Raw genomic sequence first — 22,634 nt, 5'->3', positions numbered from 1 at the left:
ATTTCATCAATCTGCATGTTTCCTCTTTCCAAAAGAAAGCAAAGCATACTAGCTGAAATAATTAGTGTAGACCATTAAAGTGTAATCGCCATCTTTAGAAACAGTTGCCTGAAAATACAGAGGGTCTAAATGAAAAAAGTCTCTGCTTATTTCAGATTTTCTATATTGATGGGTTATTTAATCATAATCTAGACTGGTTTTATAACAAAAATGTAAAAACTATCAATCAGTCAACTTGATTGAGTTCTGGCTCTTATATATTTGGTGGGAAAATCCATTAAAATAAGTTAAAGAAGTAACCTTTTTTTTTTATTTATTATTTGTTATTGCCATTATTGTTAACAATATACACCATCTACGTTAATTAGAATGCAACTGCAAGACATTGATATAGATTTTTTATTTCAATTTAGTGTTATGATTAGTTTGGTTTAATTTAACATGATTATTTTGATCAATTATGCAAAAACAGACTTTTCTACTATATTATGGACATTTTGCATAAATTTTTATTAAATTCCTGTATTTTCAGAACTTAAAATGTACTGTTGAAATCTCTGAAAGTGCAGAGAGAGGATGTACAGATGTATACACACACACACACACACACACACAATATATATATATATATATAAATAAAAATATGCACATAGAGGTTTTAAGTATAGCATTTAATTTTGTTTGCTAATAAAATTAACCTTATTTTTGCTCAGTTACAGACAAGATAAACAACACAGAATGCAGTATAATGTATTAGCACCTCTAGACACTAGCGTCTTTGTATCATTTTTATTACCAAGTTTTCAAAACCAACATGACTACTGCATACATGTGACTTTTACACACACACACACCGCTTACTAAGATATTGGGTTTACATGGTAAAAGTAGAAAATTATGCAGGAACAGTCGATCGAGAATACATATTAGGTTATATTATAAGATATTAGAATTAGTTTAGCTTTTTTTAAAAAGTGATTAAATTTTTTGATTTGGCTATAATGAGTCACATGGTGGAGTTCTGCATAAATCCTACACTGATCTTGGAACCAAATTCAAAGTGCAAATTCTTTTTTTCTCCCGTTTCATGCTGTAACAACAACAACAAAAAAAACCCACTGATGACCAATACAGGTAAAACTAGGTTAAAAAAAAAAAAAGTAAACTTTACCCCCGCAAAATAAACTCCCATGTAAATGCTCTCTATTGGCATATAAATGTATGCAATGTCATGAAACCATTTTAGGTATTATAAAATATGAATTTTAAAGGCCACAAATTGCTAATTTACACATAACTAGCAGCAAATCCAAACATGATTATAATATATATATATATTTCTGATATTCAAGAAAGTAAAAAAAGCAATCCTTAAGAATTAGGAATAATACAGTAAAACAGTAAGATTCGCCAACGTTTTAAAAACAAGAATTCTTAATAGAAATAAATTCGAAATTTAAAGACAATTATTTCTTTAAAAAAGAAAAACCCTATAAAGTGCAAAAAAAAGCTTTATGAAAAGTCACCTTTTCAATTTGAATCATTTGTAAGTGCATGACCTTGAAGAGATTTGTGAGCTTTTCTTTTAAAATAAAAAAAAAGTTTAGTGTTTAAAACTATACAGTATAGGAATCTATTTTAGCATTAGTCTTTTTTTTCTAGTCTAGTGGGAAAGAACCAACTAAAGAATTTGTTTAAGTTTTTGGATACCAAATCATGAACCTAGAGACTAAACAGAAATAAGCTTGTGTCAATACTTTAAAACTTCTGTCTACTATTAATCAAAATGACCACAAATGTAATTTATTTAATAATTATAAGGAATATATGGTTTGCACAGCAAATTTCAAACATCTTCAGGTTGTAAAATTGATTTTTGCACTATAACTGGATATTTAAGATCATGATTTAAGCTTAGTATATCTTACATGACTTTGGTAAAAAAACTTGCAAGTTATTAACCCATGGTATAAATGTTATGCCAGGCAAAAAAAAAAAAATCATCATTCAGTTGTTCTACTTCTGAGATTATATTTAGAAAAACTGGCAGAAAGGAATAACTATTTAATGTTAGCAAGCGGGTAATCAACAGTCCAAAAGCTTAACATTATAGTAATAAATTTAGAGTATATAGTCTTGGAACTTTTCCTTGGAATTTTTAAGTGAATGATATTTAAAATTGTATATATATATATTTTATGACTTCAAGCAACTCTGCTTTTAAGGAAACCATGTTTTTTTGTCCTTTGTAAGGAAACTCTCATCTAATATGCAGGGATTTTAGGATTGCCCTCTGTGAGAAGGATACATCTGATGCTCCTTCATATTTCTGTCTAAAAAAACCCAAACAAAATGCTGCTGTCTGAATGAGACATACTTTATCTTAGCAGCAGTAGCACTGGCTCTAATATGGCAGCCTTTATAATGGAATGTAAGGGTGGTGATGATATTTTGACATGTCCTTGTTGAAAATAACACATTATCAACACATGCTTAAATCTTTTCATGGTGCGTTTCATTTTAGGGTTAAGAAAATCTCCTGAAACTCCTTGCTTTTACAACTGATTACTCTTAAGGATAAGGTGCAACTAGGAGTGTGTAACAATAAAAAATGCATCAAAAACATAAGATGCATAAGTCTTCTCCTAACCAAAGTGCACTGATCAGTAGCAGCATTCCTGCCTTGCTATTTTCATTAACACATTCGTTAATCACTTCTCTTGATACAGAAGGCGTTTTCGATAAGTAGCTTTACAATTTTGCACACCAGGACCTACTGTGCAGAGTTTATTCCCATTTCTCATATTGCATTCGGTCTTATTTTGGATAAAAGCATCTCCTAAATGTATAAATAAAAATGTATGAATGTAACATGGAACAATAAATACTGGATATATATTGGAAATATGAACCAAAAAGAGATTACAAACTGGGAAATTGTCATTCATAGGCCTTAATTAAAACCAGATGTATATATTCAGTGTTTGTACAAAATGAATTTAATGTTAAATAAAATGTTTGAAAAGATATGGGTGATTAAGGGTTTTAGTTTCTACAGTGCGTAGTTTCTATAGTGTTGTGTAGAAATATTGATCAGATTTAACAAGGGAATAAAACAAAAAAGAAAAAAGAATTTGCACATCAATATGTGCAACTCTAAAATATAAGGTGCTTCAGAATTTCGCAGTTTTTCCTTCCAAATTTTTCCCTTCAACTTCATCTACTTTTACCTTCTAGCAACATCTACAAATGTCTGTCTGCTACATCACACATCATCACATTTAACTGACTCCCAGGACAATGTAAACAAAAAAACAAAACAGAAAACTGCTCACACAGGCAATGACATGAAGTACGCTACTTATTTACAGCTTATACACAGTGTGTACTGTACATTAACAGGGGTTATATAATGTTTGATATAGCTGTTATTGAAACTATATTATACTGAGTTCAATATTTTATATGCAACAATCTGTCTAATATTTGATGTCTATTATGTGACTCAGATCATCTCTAAAAGCTGTAAATCTCATTTCTTTATTAGGATTTTACACAATTTTCTCTATAAAGACTTTAAATGACCACAAATGAAAAAAAATAAAAGTTTTTAGATTTGATTATATTTCTATTAATTTTTACTTGATTTTCTAAATTGTTAATTTTCTAACCTATTTATTAAAATTAAGGTGAACTCTGGCTTAGTCGACTATTATGCGTGTTCATATTGTACAAACAGTTTAACCTTATTCTGTTTTTATTGTGCCACTAGTACTTATAATAAAAGTAGTTTTAGTTATTTAATTATATAACAGTCAGTCAGTTGAATATCAGTCAGGTAATGAATCTTAATTTCATTCACAGAATTTGAACAGTGCTTTTAAATGTCTCATTTGATTAAATATGAATTAATTTGACTTCAAATGTATTCAAACAACCAATTCTAGTGTCACAAATATTGTGTTTGAATGTTGAGAAATTCTGCGATATTTGTCCGAGTTTGAGATATGAGATAGCCACAAGCTTTTACTCGCTAAAGTAACATTTTAGATCTATTCATATTAATCTATTTTATTAACTCTATTACATTATAATGGACATTAAGCAAATATCTCAGGAACGAAAACTTTTTACTGCAGTGAAAATGAATAGATTGATGTACACAGTGTGCACACAGGCTAATTGGCAGGAAGAAAATCACTTTCCAGCTAAATCCCAATTCAATTTCTAATTTGAAATATGACATCAATAATGACATTGAGAAAAAAAAACGATTAAAACCTATGTGTAACAATAGAATAAGTCAATTCATAAAAAAAGCTACATTTTCCAAAAGATGACTGTACCATAACTTTCAGGTAAAAACAAAACAGCAAGCATCTTTAGTTGAATATATTGCTCTAACGCGATATCTCTTCAGAATCAGAGGCTTCCGATACTGATATTTCAGTCCTGTTTATGGCCGATATGCAGACTGATTTTATTAAAGTGCAATTTAATATAAAATATCTGACATCTGCACATTTTTTGGAGAACCTTCCGTATAACTCCGTCCCCTTTCCTCAGCACGTGAGCCAGAGACAAGCTAACATCACATCGGATCAATTCAATCAATGGTTTAAGTTAGAAATAAGGTGCAGGAGTAATTATAAACGCATCATACCTTATTAATAAGCACACACAGGGTTTGGTTACTGCGGGAGCACAGAGATTTGGTTATTGGCATCACACATTCTTGTGAAAAAGCTCTTTCGAGTTGCTGCTCGGTCACATGGCTCCCTCTGCTGGCTGGATACAGAGCATACAACAGCATAGAAACCAAAGCTCGTTTCCAGCACCTACACACACACTGGCACAAGGTAGAGGACGTACAGTCTATAAAGACATTCTAAATGAAAATGTGATTCACGCAGCTGTGTTATCAGCTGTTAATGAGAACTCAACCAAATGATGCATTATTTAAGAACACATTTTTTAGTAAAATAAGGAGCCAACCTTCATTTTGAATGACCTACTGCTTTTGGTTCAACACTTAAAAAAAAAAAAGTTCCAGGTTTCCACTTAAAGCCATTAGTCTTTACTCGAGTTGGAGAAAAGAGGAGGAGGAGATGAAGGTGACGAAGGAGGAGGAAGGCCACTGATAGAGTGGTGGAGAGGAAGAGAGGAAGGGTGTGACCCTTCACCCCTCGAGGTCACGCTGCTGTCGTCTCCTAAAGAGCTGCTGAGTCTGAAACACTTCTCCTTGTGCGCTTTGAGCATGTTGGAGAAACGGAAGCGCTGGCCACACACGTCACATGGGTACGGCTTCTCTCCCGTGTGTGTGCGCCGATGCCGCTTCATGTTCGGTCGGCTGGTGAAGCTCTTCCCGCAGATCTCACAGATATACGGCTTCTCGCCTGGAAAAAAAAAACGAATTTTTTTTTTTAAAGGAAAACAGAATTTATTTAAGATTAGTTTCAGATTCCTTTATACATAAAACATTCAAGAGTTTTACCAGTGTGGGTTTTCATGTGCTCATCGAAGTACTGCTTCATGTTGAAGTCTTTGCCACACCACTGGCACATGAACTGCTTGTGGCCGATGTGGATACTCATGTGAGAGCGAAGCTGGTACTTATACTGAAACCGCTCACTGCAGTTCTGCATCAGGAAAGGATTCATTGGTCAGATTGTAAAAAAAAACCAAGAGAATAAAAGCCTCTAAAAGTATGGTCTAGTGATGTTCAGCTCAATAACTGAGGCTGATGAGATTCGCATCTCAATGAATAACCAACAATATGACAGATTAAAGATACATATAAAGCAGCTACAGATGTGATTCTACTCAATATGATGCAACAGAAAAAAATATGATGCTACGCAATATGGTACAGATAGTTCGCTTTTATTTATTTGTATTTATTTTCAGCAAATCATCGATTTAATTAAGCGCCTTCTGTCTTCTTCAATGTTAAATAAAATCAACATTTCTTTTCCTTTTCTGTCTCCAGGAAGATGCAGGTCTACCTCTGCCATGTTATTCCACATTCTATGTGACTCTCAGGACACGCCTCGGCCTACGTAGTGTTGTGATGCGTCATGTTCACGTGTAAAACTCAAAACTCACCTCACACCTGAAGGGTTTTTCCCCCGAGTGCTGTAGAGAGTGCACCTTCAGAGACATGCTGCGTTTAAATGACTTCCCACACGTCTCACACGTGAACGGCATGTCCTTCGTGTGGGCTGCAGATAAAGACACAAGGACTCACACATCTTATACACGTCTACTGTAGATCATGTTCATAGCACAGGAAATGTACAATAAAAGTCTGATAAACGATCAAGCTCCGGCAGCGAACAGGGCCATGTTTACACGCGGATAACTTTGAGGTTGTCCAGAAAATGTAATCATTATTGTACCATATTAGAATTATACTGAACTCTCAGACGTTAAGGAGAAATGTGGAGTTTTCCTCTTTTCCCCCCAGCGGGATGCTTTAGCGGAGACCAGATCAGGCTTAAGAGGATGAAAGGAACGTACGGTATATGCCCAGGGCTTTACAGTATATAATGATGCTGCTATCATGCATCATTGTGTGGGGAGCAATTGCTCCTACCTAGCAGAGTCCAGGAAGTTTGTTCTGTTTATTTTGTGAATTTTGTTTTGTTTTGTTTCAAGACCATTTAATAATGATATGATTAAAAAAACACTTTAATTTCTTTTTACTGGCCCTGAAATTGCCTCCACACCTAAGTATAGGTTCTTTCCTTTAAAAAGGCAGCCCATGAATTCATCAGAAGCAAAAGTGAAGCTTCTAAATATTTCGCAATTTGCCACACAAGTAGCGGAATATAAAAAAATCGCATATTGCCCCCTTTAACTAACCCTATATTAGCAGGCCAGAATACTCACCCACCATGTGCTTCCGGACATGCGCCATCGTGTAGAACTTCTTCTCACACACCTCGCAGGAGAACTTCTTCTCGGCGTAGCCATGGACGACCTTGTTGTGCTCATGAAGGGACCATAATTTCTTAAAGGCCTTGCCACAGGTCACACACTGCAAGTCGCAAAAAAATAAATCAAAATAAAAACTCAGGCCGTATTCGTCCATTCATCAAGGGCACCTTCTCTGTAACAAAAATACATCGGCGCCAATCAATCAATAATGAATGCACTTTAAAATGAGATCAAATGTAAAATTTGAAATAATAATAATTTATAATAATAAAGTATGCAATTTTCTAAATGGCACCAGAGATGCAGGAGGGAAATAATATATGGGCCACTATGTGCTGTCTAAGCATTTCCACAGGGGAGTTCAAACAGGAAATGACTCGGCACTCTGGCACATTAATGGCACCATCCAGCTGTTCTCTCCATCCCAGAGACAACACATGCATACAGATCATTCACATCTCATCTCATCTCACATCACATACACAGGTCTGAGTTTGCTTCTGACATATACACAAAGGGTGAGATATATATATATATATATATATATATATATATATATATATATATATATATATATATATATATATATATATATATATATAATATAATATAATATAATATATAAACATATATACACACACACACACACCAAACAGGCATAACACTATGACATTATTACATTATGACCAGTAAAGTAATAACACTGATCATCTCTTCATCATGGCATCTGTTAGTTTGTGGGATATTTTAGGCAGCAACTGAACATTTTGTCCTCAAAATTGACGTGTAAAAAACACAAAAAATGGTCAAGCACTCAGAGAATTTCCAAAACTGCAGCTTTTGTGGGATGTTCCTATAGCTCAAACTGCTAAAGATGTTAATGCTGTTAATGATCGGCGGGTCAGAACTGTTTTGGCAGCGAAAGTGGGACCAAAACAATATCAGGCAGTTGGTCATAAAGTTATGCTTGATTGGTGTATAATTCAAGGCAGTACTAATTCACAATGCTTTAAGCTTCACTACATCCACACACATTCCTGTTTGAATTTTATAATGAAACATTTCCGACACAGAAATTTAATATTGTGACAAATTACAAAATATACAAATACACTTTTTCTGAGATCTTGTGGATAGTGAAAAAGGAACATTTGTTTAATGTTTACATCATTTCCATAAATTATTTTACATTCAATTTTACATTAAATATATACATATAACTGAATTATGTATTTTCATTATTAAGACCCAGAGTTTTCCTACTAATGCTACTAATCCTACTAATTCCTGAATGCATTTCGTTGTTGGTTATGTTGAATGTTATATTATGTAATATTGTTGGTCAATTTCAATAGGACTATTGCAGCATTCTTGTCACAAATATGCAAAATGAATCATAGTGCCGATCTTCACAGGCACCATGTGGCAGTGTTTGCTTTGGCTTCTGTTTTAATCCTGTTTAATTCTAATTCCTAAATATGTGATGCTGTTGTGTTGTATTGTTGATTAGTTTGTACCTTTAAACGTCCTAAACACCCTTTGAGACGGGAATCAAACTATTTGTGACTGAACTTCCGGCAACTTTGCCTCCTAAGAACTTCCTCCTAACGGACTCATCAAGAATCTCCTTTATACACCGTATCCGGACTCTTGTTCAGCAACAAAGCCAATGCAAGTAACCATTCACCAACTATCTAGATGCGTGTTTAAGTTCGAGCCCCTTTATTAAGGTGAATTTTGATTCCTTGGTGATTATCATTAGGTTGTGGTCAATTTGAGGTTAAACTTGCTATTCCTTTCTGTTCCTTTCTTCTCTTATCCCTCTCCATTTTCCTAATTTCTCTTTCCGTATGTATTTGTGTTTAGTTTAGTCCTGTGTTACGTGTAGTCCCATTTGTTCAACGCCTTATGTTCACAGGTGATTGACTCCAAATGCTGCTCAAAATTCGAAGTCACTGAATAACGATTTCTGCTACATGCTACATTAGAACTTGTATATAAAGTAATGAGTTGTTTCTTTCTTGGCCGGGGAGATAACCTTTCCTAGAATTGATAAAAGATTATACTTTCTGCTCGCTGGATGAACAGATCAAATAATTGTAACTTTGATTCTATTACCGATAATTCTGAGATTTAAATTTAAATAATTATAATTAATTATAGCCTGTTATAATAATCATAAAATTTGCCTTTTTGTGAGCTAAATTCACTATAGAATAAAGTATAATCTGAAATAATGTAACAATGTTATTGAATAGAATAGAATAGAATAGAATAGAATAGAATAGTATAATTTCCAGGTGGGATAGATTGGTATCATAGCAACAATAGTAATGTAATGTAAAATAGAATAGAATTACGCAAAATCCAAAAGAACGTCATATAAACAATATCACAATGTATTCAAATAAAACAGATCAAACGTACAATACAGATGTAATAGATAGAGCGCAAGTTACCAGAAAGTATGCTTCACACGACAAAGAAAGAGTGTGTGTGAGGCTGTACAGTACCTGTATGCTCTTCTCACAGCTGGTCTGATGGTGCAGCAGAAGCTCACTCTCCAGAAGGAAGCGTTTGCCACACTTGTTGCAAATTTGCATGCGATTGTGTGTGACGTTGGTGTGTTTCTCCAGGTACCAGCGATTGTTAAATACACGTGGGCATTTCTTACAGGCGAAGTGCTGCTTCTCCTCTAGCTTGACCTTCTGGCCCAGACTCTCCTGCTCCTTCTTCCCCTGTGCCAGCATACCACTGCCCAGACCCTGGCACAAAGGGACACCACTGGCTCTTGTCCCATGCCGTGTTCTCTCCATTATAGAATGTGGAACCTCTGGAATTCTTAGATCGTTTTCCTCATCGTCATCGTCGTCATCGTCATCATCTTCATCTTCTTCGTCATCTTTTTCCTCCTCTGTGGTTATTTCCATCTCGTCCTGCCTCTGCTCATAGGCTTTATCTTCATCGCTGGATGTGCAGTGATGAGTCTGATCTCGCTCTCTGCTCTTGCCCTCTGACCCCGTGGAAACATTTAGTGTCTGGTTGTTAAGGTTGACTTCCACAATGATTTGATCTCTGTTAAACGAGGTAGGGCTTTCTTGAGTTGCCGCCTCTTCAGGGCTGGTGCTACTCTCTGCTTTGCACAAACCCCTCCCACTTCCTGCACCATCGTCTATTTCGTACAGGTGTTTGGCCTGGGCCTGAGAGCTAGCATGATGTTCTAGCCTGCCTGTTGCTTTGTCTACCACCTGAATGGAAAAGGCATCCATTTTGCTTTCTTTCTCTTGGGTTTTGCTGCAAAGCGGCGTATCTGTGCTCTTCTCGATTGCCCACCTCGTAGGTGCCCTGCAAAGTCCACATTAAACACGCTGGGCTGTAAAAGGTGATGCCCCCCTTTGTGTAGCATGTGCATTAAAAGGTTGTGTGGCACCACATCCTTTAACAGGCGGAGCACAACTGTTGTGTAGTCGGCAATCTTCTCCGATAAAATCTAGAGCTGGTACACATTAACTAAAAAAAAAAAAAAGAAAGAGTAGATATTAAAAATGTTTATCAATCAATATAGACAAAATAATTAGCTATTGGAACCAGAAAAATTTCCAATATACATAAACATGTGCATTAAACTTCCATTTAATGCTAAATATGTTTTAGAATATTACAGAATGCATCAATGAAGGAGACATTAACCTCAAGGAAATGTTCCTTTTTGAAAAAAAAATAATAATAATTTGTCTACATTTTAAACATGACCATATACACGTATAAAAGGCCATCGAACAAAGACCTTACAGACCCCACAGCCACATGCTGTCCTCGCTGAGCTTACTCTACGCACCAGACAATGTGAATGATGAGAGTTTGAGAGCCACATTGATATTCAGATCTACACTCAACCCATCAGCTCTCTCCTCCACCTCTCTGTCCTGTCTCACCATAGTCATCATGATGCAGGAGACAAACACAGGCAATATCCAATTAGGCAGAGTCGTGAGTGTAAATACCAGCCTCTCCAAACAATTACCCAGATTCATTATGCAGACTTTTTTACTGCGACTAACTGCCACAGGAATGAATGCAAAAAGTGCTTGTTATAATGTCACTTGTCACTGGGGGGTCCTTTAATTTATCGAGATTAAGAGACAACATAAGGCCTTTTAAAATGTCAAGCGGGACCAAACCTAGCTGAGAAAGGACAGTTGGATATCTTTTAAAGTTGCTAAAGGATAACTGAAATAAAAAACTCACTAATCATTTTGCATGTAAACTTTACAAAGGATCTATGCAGAATACAGGAAATAAAAATGAAATGTCAAAATCATTGTTTTGCAATGCTCATGTCATTTATTTGTTTGTCTATTCGAGAGCAAGCAATTTCGGACTGTCACAGCTAAACAATGGCGAGTATGTTAACATTAGCCAGACCTGCTCGCCTTTGGAAATAAAAGAGAAAATATATATTTTTTCACAATTTGGTCAAAGAGTTTTTAATGAGCTCACACGAAGTACTGAGAAAAGTAAAAAAATTGCCTTTTTGTATTAATTGGAAAGAAGTTCCAATGTCATGCCAGCATCCTCTCACCATTTGTGTTCAGCTGTCAACGCAACTTCACATTCTCACACAGAAAAATAAAGTCACCCCAACCACAAGCCCAATCGTGACTCAAGATAATTTCAGCCTGCGTTATTTATAAGAGAATGGATGTGAACCAGGACGTAGCGTCAGACAGTAAAACACATCAAATCCCCTCGAATTCATCTGCTAACACAGGTTGCTTTATTTCTCTTTTAAAAGGCTGGGATTGTTGTTATAAAATATTATGCTTTAACAAAAAGGCTTGAGAAGATTTATTGTACAGAGCACTTTTTATCCATGAGGCTTTTTTACTTCCAAAATGAAACATTACAATATCAGGCTCAAGGCTTAAGCATATTGTATTGCGAATCTCCTCCAGACTGGAATGCACTTGGCCAATGGCATGTAACTCCATGCAAAGCGGAGGAATGCCAATGAGTGCAAAAGAAGGAGGGAATGAGATCTCCCCTTGCTGAATGACTTTTGCTCGGGTGAAAGCGTCTGCTCCCATGGCATGCCCGAAAGCTGCTCACATTCATGCCATGGTTCCTCTGTTAAAAGCTTTTGCTCCTGTGGCTGTGCTTATAAAGAACGTTGTGTCTGAAATGGTAAAAACAAGCAGTCCTGACCAATGCCACTGTTTTCAGCTTGCACCGAAATATAAGCATGTTTTGGCTCAAGACCAAACAAACCAACACTTGTACCGAATACATTCATTCAAAGAGTTTTGTTAGCATTAAGTGTTCAACTTTACTCTCACACTCAGCCATGTTAGCATTTAGCCAAATCCTGTCCTCCAGTAACAGCTGTTGAGTTTACAGTCCTTTTCTCTTTAAACTGGTTAAATATCAAGTTGTCCTTTTGTACACAATAAATGTAATATCACACAAAATCCATCACTGATAATGTTTGACTATCTTCTACCTCTTAATCTGCCTGCTTGGACCCTGAGCTAAACATCAACTTAGTGTCATTACTAAGATTTCTGATGACAATATTTCTGAAGTATAATAAGTGTAATGTGGGAACGACGACCCGAAAGTTACGAAACAGGTGCAAGCAATAGCAAACACAAACTACACAAACAAGAATCATGCTAATCAATGATGTTAGCATACAGTAGTAGATTGTGTTTATTTATCACAGAACTATCGTTAGAGGAGATTCATCGTATAAACTGACATGGAGTCTGGAATCAAATCTAGCAGTGATTTTATGAGTTATCTTGTACTTAAGACAACAGAACTTAACAAATCACAAAAAAATGAGATGAAAACTAGTTTCTGCCAAACAACCAACCATGATGTCATGAAGGTAAAAAAAAAAGAAGTAAAAATTCAATTCAGTGCTCCAAATTTTTTGCTCATGATGGAATCTGGGAAGTGACTTGAGTGACATCCCAGATAACTGGACTGGGCACAGAATCAGACTTCATCTTTTTCAACAGACAAGGCAAGTGAGTGCACACACACACACACACACACACACACACACACACACACACACACACACACACACACACACACACACACACACACACACACAGTCTCTCAACACAGTATAATAAAATAAATGTGAGAAATGTAATTTTGTCTAGTAGTGATGTAATTCCAGTGAACAAACTACATTTTGACTAAGTGCAGGTCCTCACATTTGAACCATGAATGATATGAGTAATCCTCATCCTCCTGTTCTCTGCTTTCAAGCCAAACAAGATGACAGCATTACAACGTTGATTTATGCACATCTGTTGATTTAGACCAGAATAAAGCGTAGTGGTAGTAGTAAACTCCTAGTGCTAATAGGTGGACAGTAGGTGGCAGTAGTGTGTATTCGGCGTCCAAACAAGAAAAACGGAAAAGCTACAACTGTGAAAATAAAGCAAGCAGTGTTTACACCTGCTCCGATCATTACTAACGGATTTGTGTGGCTTTTTTTCCATAATCTAAGTCGCAAAGTCCACAGAGTGTTAAGGGCCTCGCTCAAGGGCCCAAGAGTTGCAGCTTGGAAATGCTTATATTGTTAGTGAGTTTTCAGCCAGCTGTAGTTTAGGCTACAGGTAGGCATGGTAACAAGTGCACTGATTGAAGAGTCTTGTGTTGTTCAATAAATGTTTAATTTAAGCCATTTTCTGCACATCTTATTAATTAACTGTTAGATTTTATGAGAAGTTATGAAAATCGGCCAAACATATATTGGACATCAACTGCCCTGATTTATTTTTTTTAAATACTGGCATTCACCACAGAAAAACCCATATCGTTTGACCTCTACTACTAATCCAATGCACACACGTCAGGCTTTAAACCAGATGTTTTGTTGAACCCTTATAAAATGTCCTGTAACATCTCTGTGGCAACACATTAAAAACAAAACAGTGATCCAATCCACATTAGAGAAGCTACATAAAAATAATCAGTCTGAAAATCTGATCACTTTAAAGGGACCAGTAAAACCAAGTCATGCTAAGAAAATAAATAAATGCCCCCTACAGCATGCGAGGTACAGTACACCATATTATCCTTTAAATTGCCACCAGTGTTTTCCTTCATGGCACAGCAATTTAAATACTAATTACACTGGAGCATGATGTACAGACTCCTCTAATTCCGTGAAGCTAGCAATTATGATTATACCCAGTTGTGATTATTTGTGTACAATCCTCGGTGCACTAGGGCTACTCCAGTGTCTTCTTGGCCAAGGTGAAAGAGCAGAAAGAAAAAGAAGTGTGGTAGAGAAAGAAAATAGATTGTGTGTATGTGTGTGTGTAGTCCTGTTCGAAACACCTTTCAAAATACATTCTGGAGACATTTTGTCCTGACCTTGGTAGACATGGCTTACACCTCTCTCTCTCTCTCTCTCTCTCTCTCTCTCTCTCTCTCTCTCTCTCTCTCTCTCTCTTTCTTTCTTTCTATCCTCACTCTCCCACCCCAAAGAGGCCATTTCAGGTAACACAGAAACTACACAGCCTTTATTACACCCGTACTTTGCTAGTGTTATTGTGTGTGCTGAGGGAAAGGAAAAGACTGAAACACAGAGAGAGAGCTGTAATTTTGAGCTCCTATAAATTTTGCGAACAGGGTGAACGTGTGTGAGGACCAGCAGGCGGCCATAAACACTTCAGACGCTACCAAAGAGCTGCAGTTATAAAAGCTACGACAACAACAACAACAGCAACAAAATGCTAATAACAAATTCTAAACCCTTCTGTCCTGCTGCTGAGGTCACCGAGTTTGTACTCTTCTCCTTCAAGCACACACAGCTCACAATTCGAAGTAGTCACAATGACACACAGCAGAGACGTTTTGGCTGAAACGTTCCAAACACAAACTCTGAGTTATTATACACAGCAAATACAGCCATAGGTTTCACTGATTAATATAAAACTACACACTGGAAACATTTCTTTAGTGTCTGCTCTGGTATGACTTCAACTCCCATATTCTTTACATTAGACACACTCAAGTCTCCCCATTATATCTATTCAGAGGTTTGAAGATTTTTTTACTTTTTAGTCTGTGGGTAACTTGGTTGGAGTCTGGAGCCACTGGCATTTCCTGGGAGGGTAACAGATTAAAGTAAATGTTCACCCTAATCTAAATATAGGGGGAGGTTGTAGCCTAGTTGTTAAGGCATTGGCTTTTGGATCCGTGGGGTTGTGGGTGCGAGTCCCAGCCATACCAGGCTGCCCAGGTCCCAAACCCAGCTGCGAATGAAGAAAGGGGGGGCATTAGGGTAGCAACCCAACCCCGTAACAAAACTGCTACGAAAACGGCAAGTAAGCCATCAGGCCCCTGCCACCCAAAGCGCCTCATGGCATGGGAGTACTTAAGATATATTATATTATAATATATAAAACTGTAGAGGTTGAGACCCAGTCTGTAATTTATATGCAGATGTTAAGGGTTAAAAGGGGTGTCTGGGACATGAGATCCAACTAATCAATAAATGATCCTACACAGACGCTACAATTCATTACATTAAATTATATTACATTGCATTGCTTTTATAAAATGTTTCTATGCTATTGAATTCTATTACATTTATTCTATTATGTTACATTACATTAATAATGATTTAGATTTCAGTTCAATTCTATTATACTTTTATTACATTCTATTATATTCTATACCTTTACATTACATTGTTATATTATTTTAGGTTTTATTCTACTCAATTCTATTCTATTACATTCTAATTTTTATTATGTTATGTTACTTTACATTACATTACTAGTGTAGATATAATGCCATCCCTCCCACCTAGAAATATATATATGAATTAAATGTATTTCTAATGAAATATTTGTGATGTGTTAGCAGTTATGTGTCGTGATGTATTTACAGGAGGACGCTGTTTTTGCTAGCTCAGGTACAATGGAGGTTAACTGGAGTTTAAAATCAGCATAGAGGTAATTGTAAGGTTTCCCTGTTAGCTCCTGGAAAAACAAAATGCGAGAGCTTTTTCTCATATTCAGAAGTCATATCAATGTGAACTCCAAAATAGCAAGTAAAAGAAAAACCAACCAACCGATCGACGGCATTAGCAGTGATATTAGCATCAAGGATGAAGTTTTAGAAGTTCAGATGTGTTTGAGCAGGGTGTTCAGATGAAGCGGTGCGAGTGCTGGACAGACAATTGTGCATTCTTCCAGCATTGTGGGTAATGCAGAAAACTGACAAGAGAAAAATATGATTAAAAAAATGAGTTGAAAAAGTTAACTTGAGTCACATGGTACTTATAAACAAGTCATTCATTTAAGAATTCGAGAAGTCCAAGTCGACTCGATCCTGCTGACTATCATTTGCAGATCTGTTTACGCTAACCCTGTGTTCACTCTGGCTTCTGGTGTGGATGATGATCGGAATTGGTGCACAATTAATTAATTCTACATGAATCTGAAATGCTGTGTGACTGCCTCTGGGTCCTAAGTATTATAAAATTAAAATACCACAAGCTACTGAGAATGTGATTTATGTTCGAGACTCCAAATCCTGTCCATGATCACACTGAAGTCCATTTTCAGCTAAATGAGGCAAAATCCAGTGCAGAATTAAGTATTTGTGTGTTACTCTCAGCACAGTTCTCAAGTCAAATTATACAACAGAGCTCTGTAATGTGCAAATCCTAGTAACACCTTCAGTGGAGTTTACAGTGGAGATTAAAATTTGGATTTAGCAGAAACAAAACTCGTGATGATTCACTTTTCTTGCGGATTTAAGCCAAGCAGTGGAACGTAGAGCGAGTTCATGTTAATTTTTCCATCCGTTCAAATGAACTCTGCTCAGGAAACTCCTCCTGAGAACCAATGACAAATACATTTCACAGGGAACCTGAATGGAAGTGATCAGCCTGGTCAGGTATGAGATATGATATTAGATATGATACCTCTGATCTGTTACGTATAATCAACTGAACCAATATATAGAATTCGGCACAGAGATTAATTTTGCAGTACACCTGCATATATAATTAACTCCACTTAAAATCTCTACAAAAATACATGACTTTTAACTTAAAGGACTCTTTGGCCATATCCTGTTATCCTGATTCTAAAGAAGCCAGAGTTTTAGCTCTAATAATCATCATGACCTCCAGTCAGACCATACTGTGTGTGTGTGTGTGTGTGTGTGTGTGTGTGTGTGTGTGTGTGTGTGTGTGTGTGTGTGTGTGAGAGGTTACAGTGTCCTTAGCCAACAGGAGCTGAGTCAGGACTTCTTGCCAGAAGGAGAGTCTATGAAGCTGGCACTTTCCGGACACATAAAACACGATCACAAACGCCGCCCAGTTACACTGCATGCCAACACGACCCTCAAGGAGAGACTGATTTCACTGAACAGCTGTGTGAGGAGCTGAACCTCTAAAGCATTTTTTACAAACAGACAAAAACTGCACAGATCGACCAATAAGAATGCGAACTCTCCATCTGTATCATAACCAGATAATATATTACACTATTTTAACAGCACACAAAGTTCTTTATTATCGTCTTATAATCTACATGATCAGATTTGATATAATTTCCTTTTGCCACATCAATGATAGGTTTGAAGTTTATATTAATGCAATGGGAGTGCAGATCGAACGCTCCACATTACCTGCTTTAAAATGTGAGTCATGTTTGATATTATGAGGTATTTTTGTAAGGAGATGTGTATTCAACTTCTATGTGAGGAGTCTTCAGTGTTAATGCTTTCGTAACATCCAGTTGTTTAAGCCGTCACTGTTTCCTGAGAGTTTACAGGACAGAGGGCTGAGGGGCAAAACTAAGGGTCTTATTAACATTAAAAGAAAGTAAGATAAAGGGGAGAAAATTACCGTTTAGCACTATTATAATGTAAGTGATAACAGGAACTAACTTGTTTTATTGATGTTCCATAACATTACGTTTAACCATAAAAAAAACGTGTTGTTTTCAGAATTAAAATTGCGACTAATAAATTTCTGTTGTATAAGCAGAATAAAATATTTTGCATCTTTTACACACATATAAAATAAAAAAAATTATTTTTTGGAATATTCCTCTACAACCCTGAAAGCATTTGGGTAAGATATTGGTATTACGCTATATTTCTGGTATTTCATAATGATAGTTATTATAAAATAAAACAAAAATCCAGCACAGTGGTTTTAAATGAATCCTACATAATGTTTTATAAGTGGTAGCTCAGTGGTTCAAAATTTAAAAGCTAACACTAAAGGGCCCTTGAGAAAGGCCCTTAAACCTTAATTCCTCAGTTGTATAACTCAGATAATTGTAAGTTTGGATAACGGTGTCTGCCAAATTGCAAAAATGTAAATGCGAACTATTTTACAGGATAAGTGAGAAAATGTAGGTTTTTAATTTAAGCATGTGTATATATAAATTAACAAAAAATATCAACTGCTTCTCAGTATAAAGTAATGATTTATATTTTATTCCCATTTTATGACTTGTATGATTGTATGATTGTATGATGTCTCTACCTCTTCTTTTTAAAGACTATTCAAGACCTTTTATGGCATGCTATTCAACAAAAAGCTTCCAGAAACCTGAAACTCTCTCCAGTCCCATTCCAGTGTGCTGAAAAAGGATTGCAACTCCTGCTTCCGAGCCCCAGATGTTCATAACACCCAGACGCAAAACACACAGGCTCCCAACCAGAGGCTAAAGAGAGTGGACTTAGACTGCTGCAGTACTGACCCGACCCAGATATTAACCCCTGCATCCAAATGTGAGCTGAAGACAGGATTACTGCACCAATGCACCACTTCTACTGGGGAGGATCCTGAACTGACCCCAAAGCCATAAACCCTCTCAGATGAGTCGTGTTTAATAAGTGAAAGATGCCGATTACATGGTTAAACAAAAATACTGCATTTCATTGGGCATGCAGTGATTACAATTTTGAAGTGGTCATCAAATTTCATCAGTTTTTCTTAATATTTTACCATATGAAAAAGTGGTTTGTTGACGGGACTCATTCAGAATCACATATCACACATCACTTCGATAAACTAGTACATTGATCTAATGTGGAAATTGTAACTGATCGTACAATATGTTTCACACACCTCAAATAATTTAGTCTAATCTAGAACTGACACACACACACAAACACACACAGCAGCCATGCTCCTTTCACTTGAACTGGCTTTACTATAATAAAAAAAGACGAGCATAATTGCTTCACTGGGAAGGACACACACTGTGGCCACACCCCCTTTATAAAAAGTGATGGACATAGAGGACAAACTTCCTTCAGTGAAACTGACACTTTAGGCACATTTTCTTTAGGAGACTGACTTCTCAGAGGCCACACCCCATCCCTAGGGCTGACAGCTCAGAGACCACACCCCCTTTACAAAAGTAAGAGCTCAGAGGCCACACCCCTATCACTAGGGCTGACAGCTCAGAGGCCACACCCTCTTGACTAAAACTGCCCGCATAGAAGCCACACCTTCTTAACTGAGACTGACAACTCAGAGACAGCACCCCCTTTACTGAAACTGACAGCTAAGTCCACACTGTCTTTACAAAACTGATGTCTCAAAGGCCACACCGCTTTACAAAACTGACAGCTCAGAGGCCACACCTCCTTATAAAAACTGACATCTTAAAGGCCACACCCCCTTTACAAAACTGACGACTGAGAGACCACACAACCCTTTTACTGAGATTGACAGCTCATAGGCCACACCCCCTTTTAAAACGACCTGCTCAGGGGCCACACCCTTTTTACAAAACTACCACCTGAGGCCACACCTTGTTTACAAAACTACCACCTGAGAGGCCACACCCCCTTCACTGTGATAGCTCACAGGCCACAGTTAACTCTTAGAGCTGTAAAATATCCTTCTGCTCCTTCTGTTTAACCTCGAGCTTTGATGTTAATGGTTAAATGATGTGAAATATTTTGATCGAAATTGTTTGGATTTGTTTTGTGAGTCCACACGAATAAAGCGAACAACTCAGTAAAACATCTGGCACATCTGATATCGCTCTGGAAGCTCACAGGACATAATGCAAAAACCAATGAGTAGACTTCACGTCCCAACCCCGTGCGATGCACAACTGCCAGAAAGATGCACAAACGTAACTAATGGCGACGCAGGAAGCATCAGTGACTGAGAAGCTGAACATTGTTGTTCTAAGGGGTCAGAGGTCAGGGATGCAATTCATCTGAGAAGCATAAAGAAACCACATTAACATGCAGTTGGAGCCATAAGAATCATGCAACACCAAACTGAAGTATGCAGATGCTGAAGCAGAAAAGATCAATGACACACAAAGTTCTTTTGATCATGCCGCCGCAGCTGGACTGCTCACTGCAAAAAAAAAAGTGCAAAAGCTCTTCATTCACATATTTAAAAAATCTGCAAAGTTGAAAACTTTTTCCTCACACATGCAGATGAAGAAACACAGTAAGCCTGGTTAAAGGCCATCCACAGGCAGACTCTTGTGCACTTGTTCACCAAACCGCAATTCTGAATGTATGGGCAGAAAAATGATCTATAAAATCTCCGCTATTAAATTCCGCTTTATGCACTTAAAATAACATTATATTTGCAGTAAATGTGCACATGCACACCGAACATCTCCAGTCCAGACCTGAGAGAAATGTGACTCTTCATGTGCACGTCTGAGGCTCGTGAATCCAGTTGCGTTCCTCAAAAGATTTTTTATTTTTTTTTTTGCGACTCAAACTTTTAGTTAAAGCGCAAAATCGTGCGGGGGAAACGCACCGATCAGCTCAGAGCACAAAGTGCACAGACTGCAGCCGCTTCCGTCGCTGTGTGCAGGTCAGCGGATGTGAATAAAGGACGAGTGACGGGCGTGAAGAAGAAGAAGCTCGGGGTGTTTTCACGGCGCCGCTGATCCGCTCCTCCGCTCGCAGCGCCCAGGCCTCCGCGCGCGCCATGAAACACCGAGACACGGATTTCTCACATTTCTCCTGCTTTCTCCCTCTCACTCAGCACGGGTTGCCAGATTGGAGCAACTGATTTCACTGCGTCCCGGGTTCAAACTCCACCCTAAAATAAAACAATGAAAATAACAATGAACCAGGTCCGAGGTGTAAATGATGTCAATAATAATTATTATAGTTCTTATGATTGTTAAATTATACTTTGTATATACAACAACAATAATAATAAAATAATAATAATAAAAGTATCATTATTATTACGACTAATACTACTACTAATAATAGTAATAATAATAATAAGAATGGTGATGATAATAATAACTATTATTATTTTTATTATTATAATCGTCATCAGCATCATAATTATTACTACTACTACTATTACTCATGATCATAATAATAATAATATTAATAGCTATTATTATGATTATTATTAATAAATAATATAATTATATATAATAATATACATAACATAACAATAATAATAATAGCTATTATTATTATTATTATAATTTTTATTATTATTATTAATATTAGAGTCGTTTAAGTTCAGGTTGAGTTTAATTGTCTCACAGACCACAGTGCTACATATGCAAACATATCAACAGACATTAAACATCAAGGGATATATATATATATATATATATATATATATATATATATATATATATATATATATATATATATATATATATATATATATATATATAACCTATATACAGTACAGACCAAAAGTTTGGACACACCTTCTCATTCAAAGAGTTTTCTTTATTTTCATGACTATGAAAATTGTAGAGTCACACTGAAGGCATCAAGGGCTATTTGACCAAGAAGGAGAGTGATGGGGTGCTGCGCCAGATGATCTGGCCTCCACAGTCACCGGACCTGAACCCAATCGAGATGGTTTAGGGGTGAGCTGGACCGCAGAGTGAAGGCAAAAGGGCCAACAAGTGCCAAGCATCTCTCGGGGAACTCCTTCAAGACTGTTGGAAGACCATTTCAGGTGACTACCTCTTGAAGCTCATCAAGAGAATGCCAAGAGTGTGCAAAGCAGTAATCAAAGCAAAAGGTGGCTACTTTGAAGAAACCTAGAATATGACATTTTTCAGTTGTTTCACACTTTTTTGTTATGTATATAATTCCATATATAATTCCACATGTGTTAATTCATAGTTTTGATGCCTTCAGTGTGAATATACAATTTTCATAGTCATGAAAGTAAAGAAAACTCTTTGAATGAGAAGGTGTGTCCAAACTTTTGGTCTGTACTGTAGATCAGCATATATCTGTATAAAATATATAACCTATATAAACATATAACATATCAGCCTGTATATGAATATACAAGATATATAAATGTATATTTTAACTAAGAAAATTACAAAAACATAAACAACAGAAATTATATATATATATATATATATATATATATATATATCACTTTCTAGAAGTCAAATTTGGACTCAGAACAAAGGACAGTTTTCCGCTGATCTAATGTCCATTTTTTCTGCTTGTTGTTCTTCTTCATAAATCGTTTCTTTGCTGCAATTTGACAGCGGATCTTGAAATATGTCTGCAACTCTGAAAAGCATTGATTAAAATCAGCGATTTCTGATGGTGGTAAATCGAATAAACTAATCCTCTGCAGCAGAGGTAGCTTCTTGTCCAACTTGTTTTGGTTTTAGCGACTACACTTATCGCTACATTTAAAT

The 22,634-nt window shown here is 36.5% G+C and overlaps 1 protein-coding gene across 6 annotated transcripts; it reads right to left on the bottom strand.

The window, feature by feature from the left end:
* Window positions 1-652: 652 nt before the first annotated feature.
* zbtb47b (zinc finger and BTB domain containing 47b) lies at window positions 653-21,055 on the bottom strand. Of its 6 annotated transcripts, none has more exons than XR_014531477.1 (7): window positions 20,401-21,055; window positions 9,453-10,449; window positions 6,892-7,039; window positions 6,106-6,221; window positions 5,495-5,639; window positions 3,814-5,396; window positions 653-3,751 (listed from the first exon to the last, which is right to left on the bottom strand). XR_014531477.1 is itself a non-coding variant. In XM_083529123.1 (6 exons), exons 2-6 carry the CDS (start codon window positions 10,206-10,208, stop codon window positions 5,071-5,073), a joined length of 1,491 nt encoding a protein of 496 aa, XP_083385249.1. In that variant the 5' UTR covers window positions 10,209-10,449; window positions 20,401-21,055; the 3' UTR covers window positions 653-5,070. The 6 variants fall into 6 exon arrangements, 4 of the variants coding, with proteins under 4 accessions (XP_083385249.1, XP_083385248.1, XP_083385250.1 ...); XR_014531478.1 differs by having other exon boundaries at window positions 20,741-21,055; XM_083529123.1 differs by having other exon boundaries at window positions 653-5,396.
* Window positions 21,056-22,634: the final 1,579 nt, after the last annotated feature.

Source organism: Silurus aristotelis (assembly GCF_946808225.1).
Source record: "Silurus aristotelis genome assembly, chromosome: 25".
NCBI classification, from domain to species: Eukaryota; Metazoa; Chordata; class Actinopteri; order Siluriformes; family Siluridae; genus Silurus; species Silurus aristotelis.
Note: the sequence above shows the minus strand (reverse complement) of the source record. Positions and strands in the feature narration are given on the sequence as shown.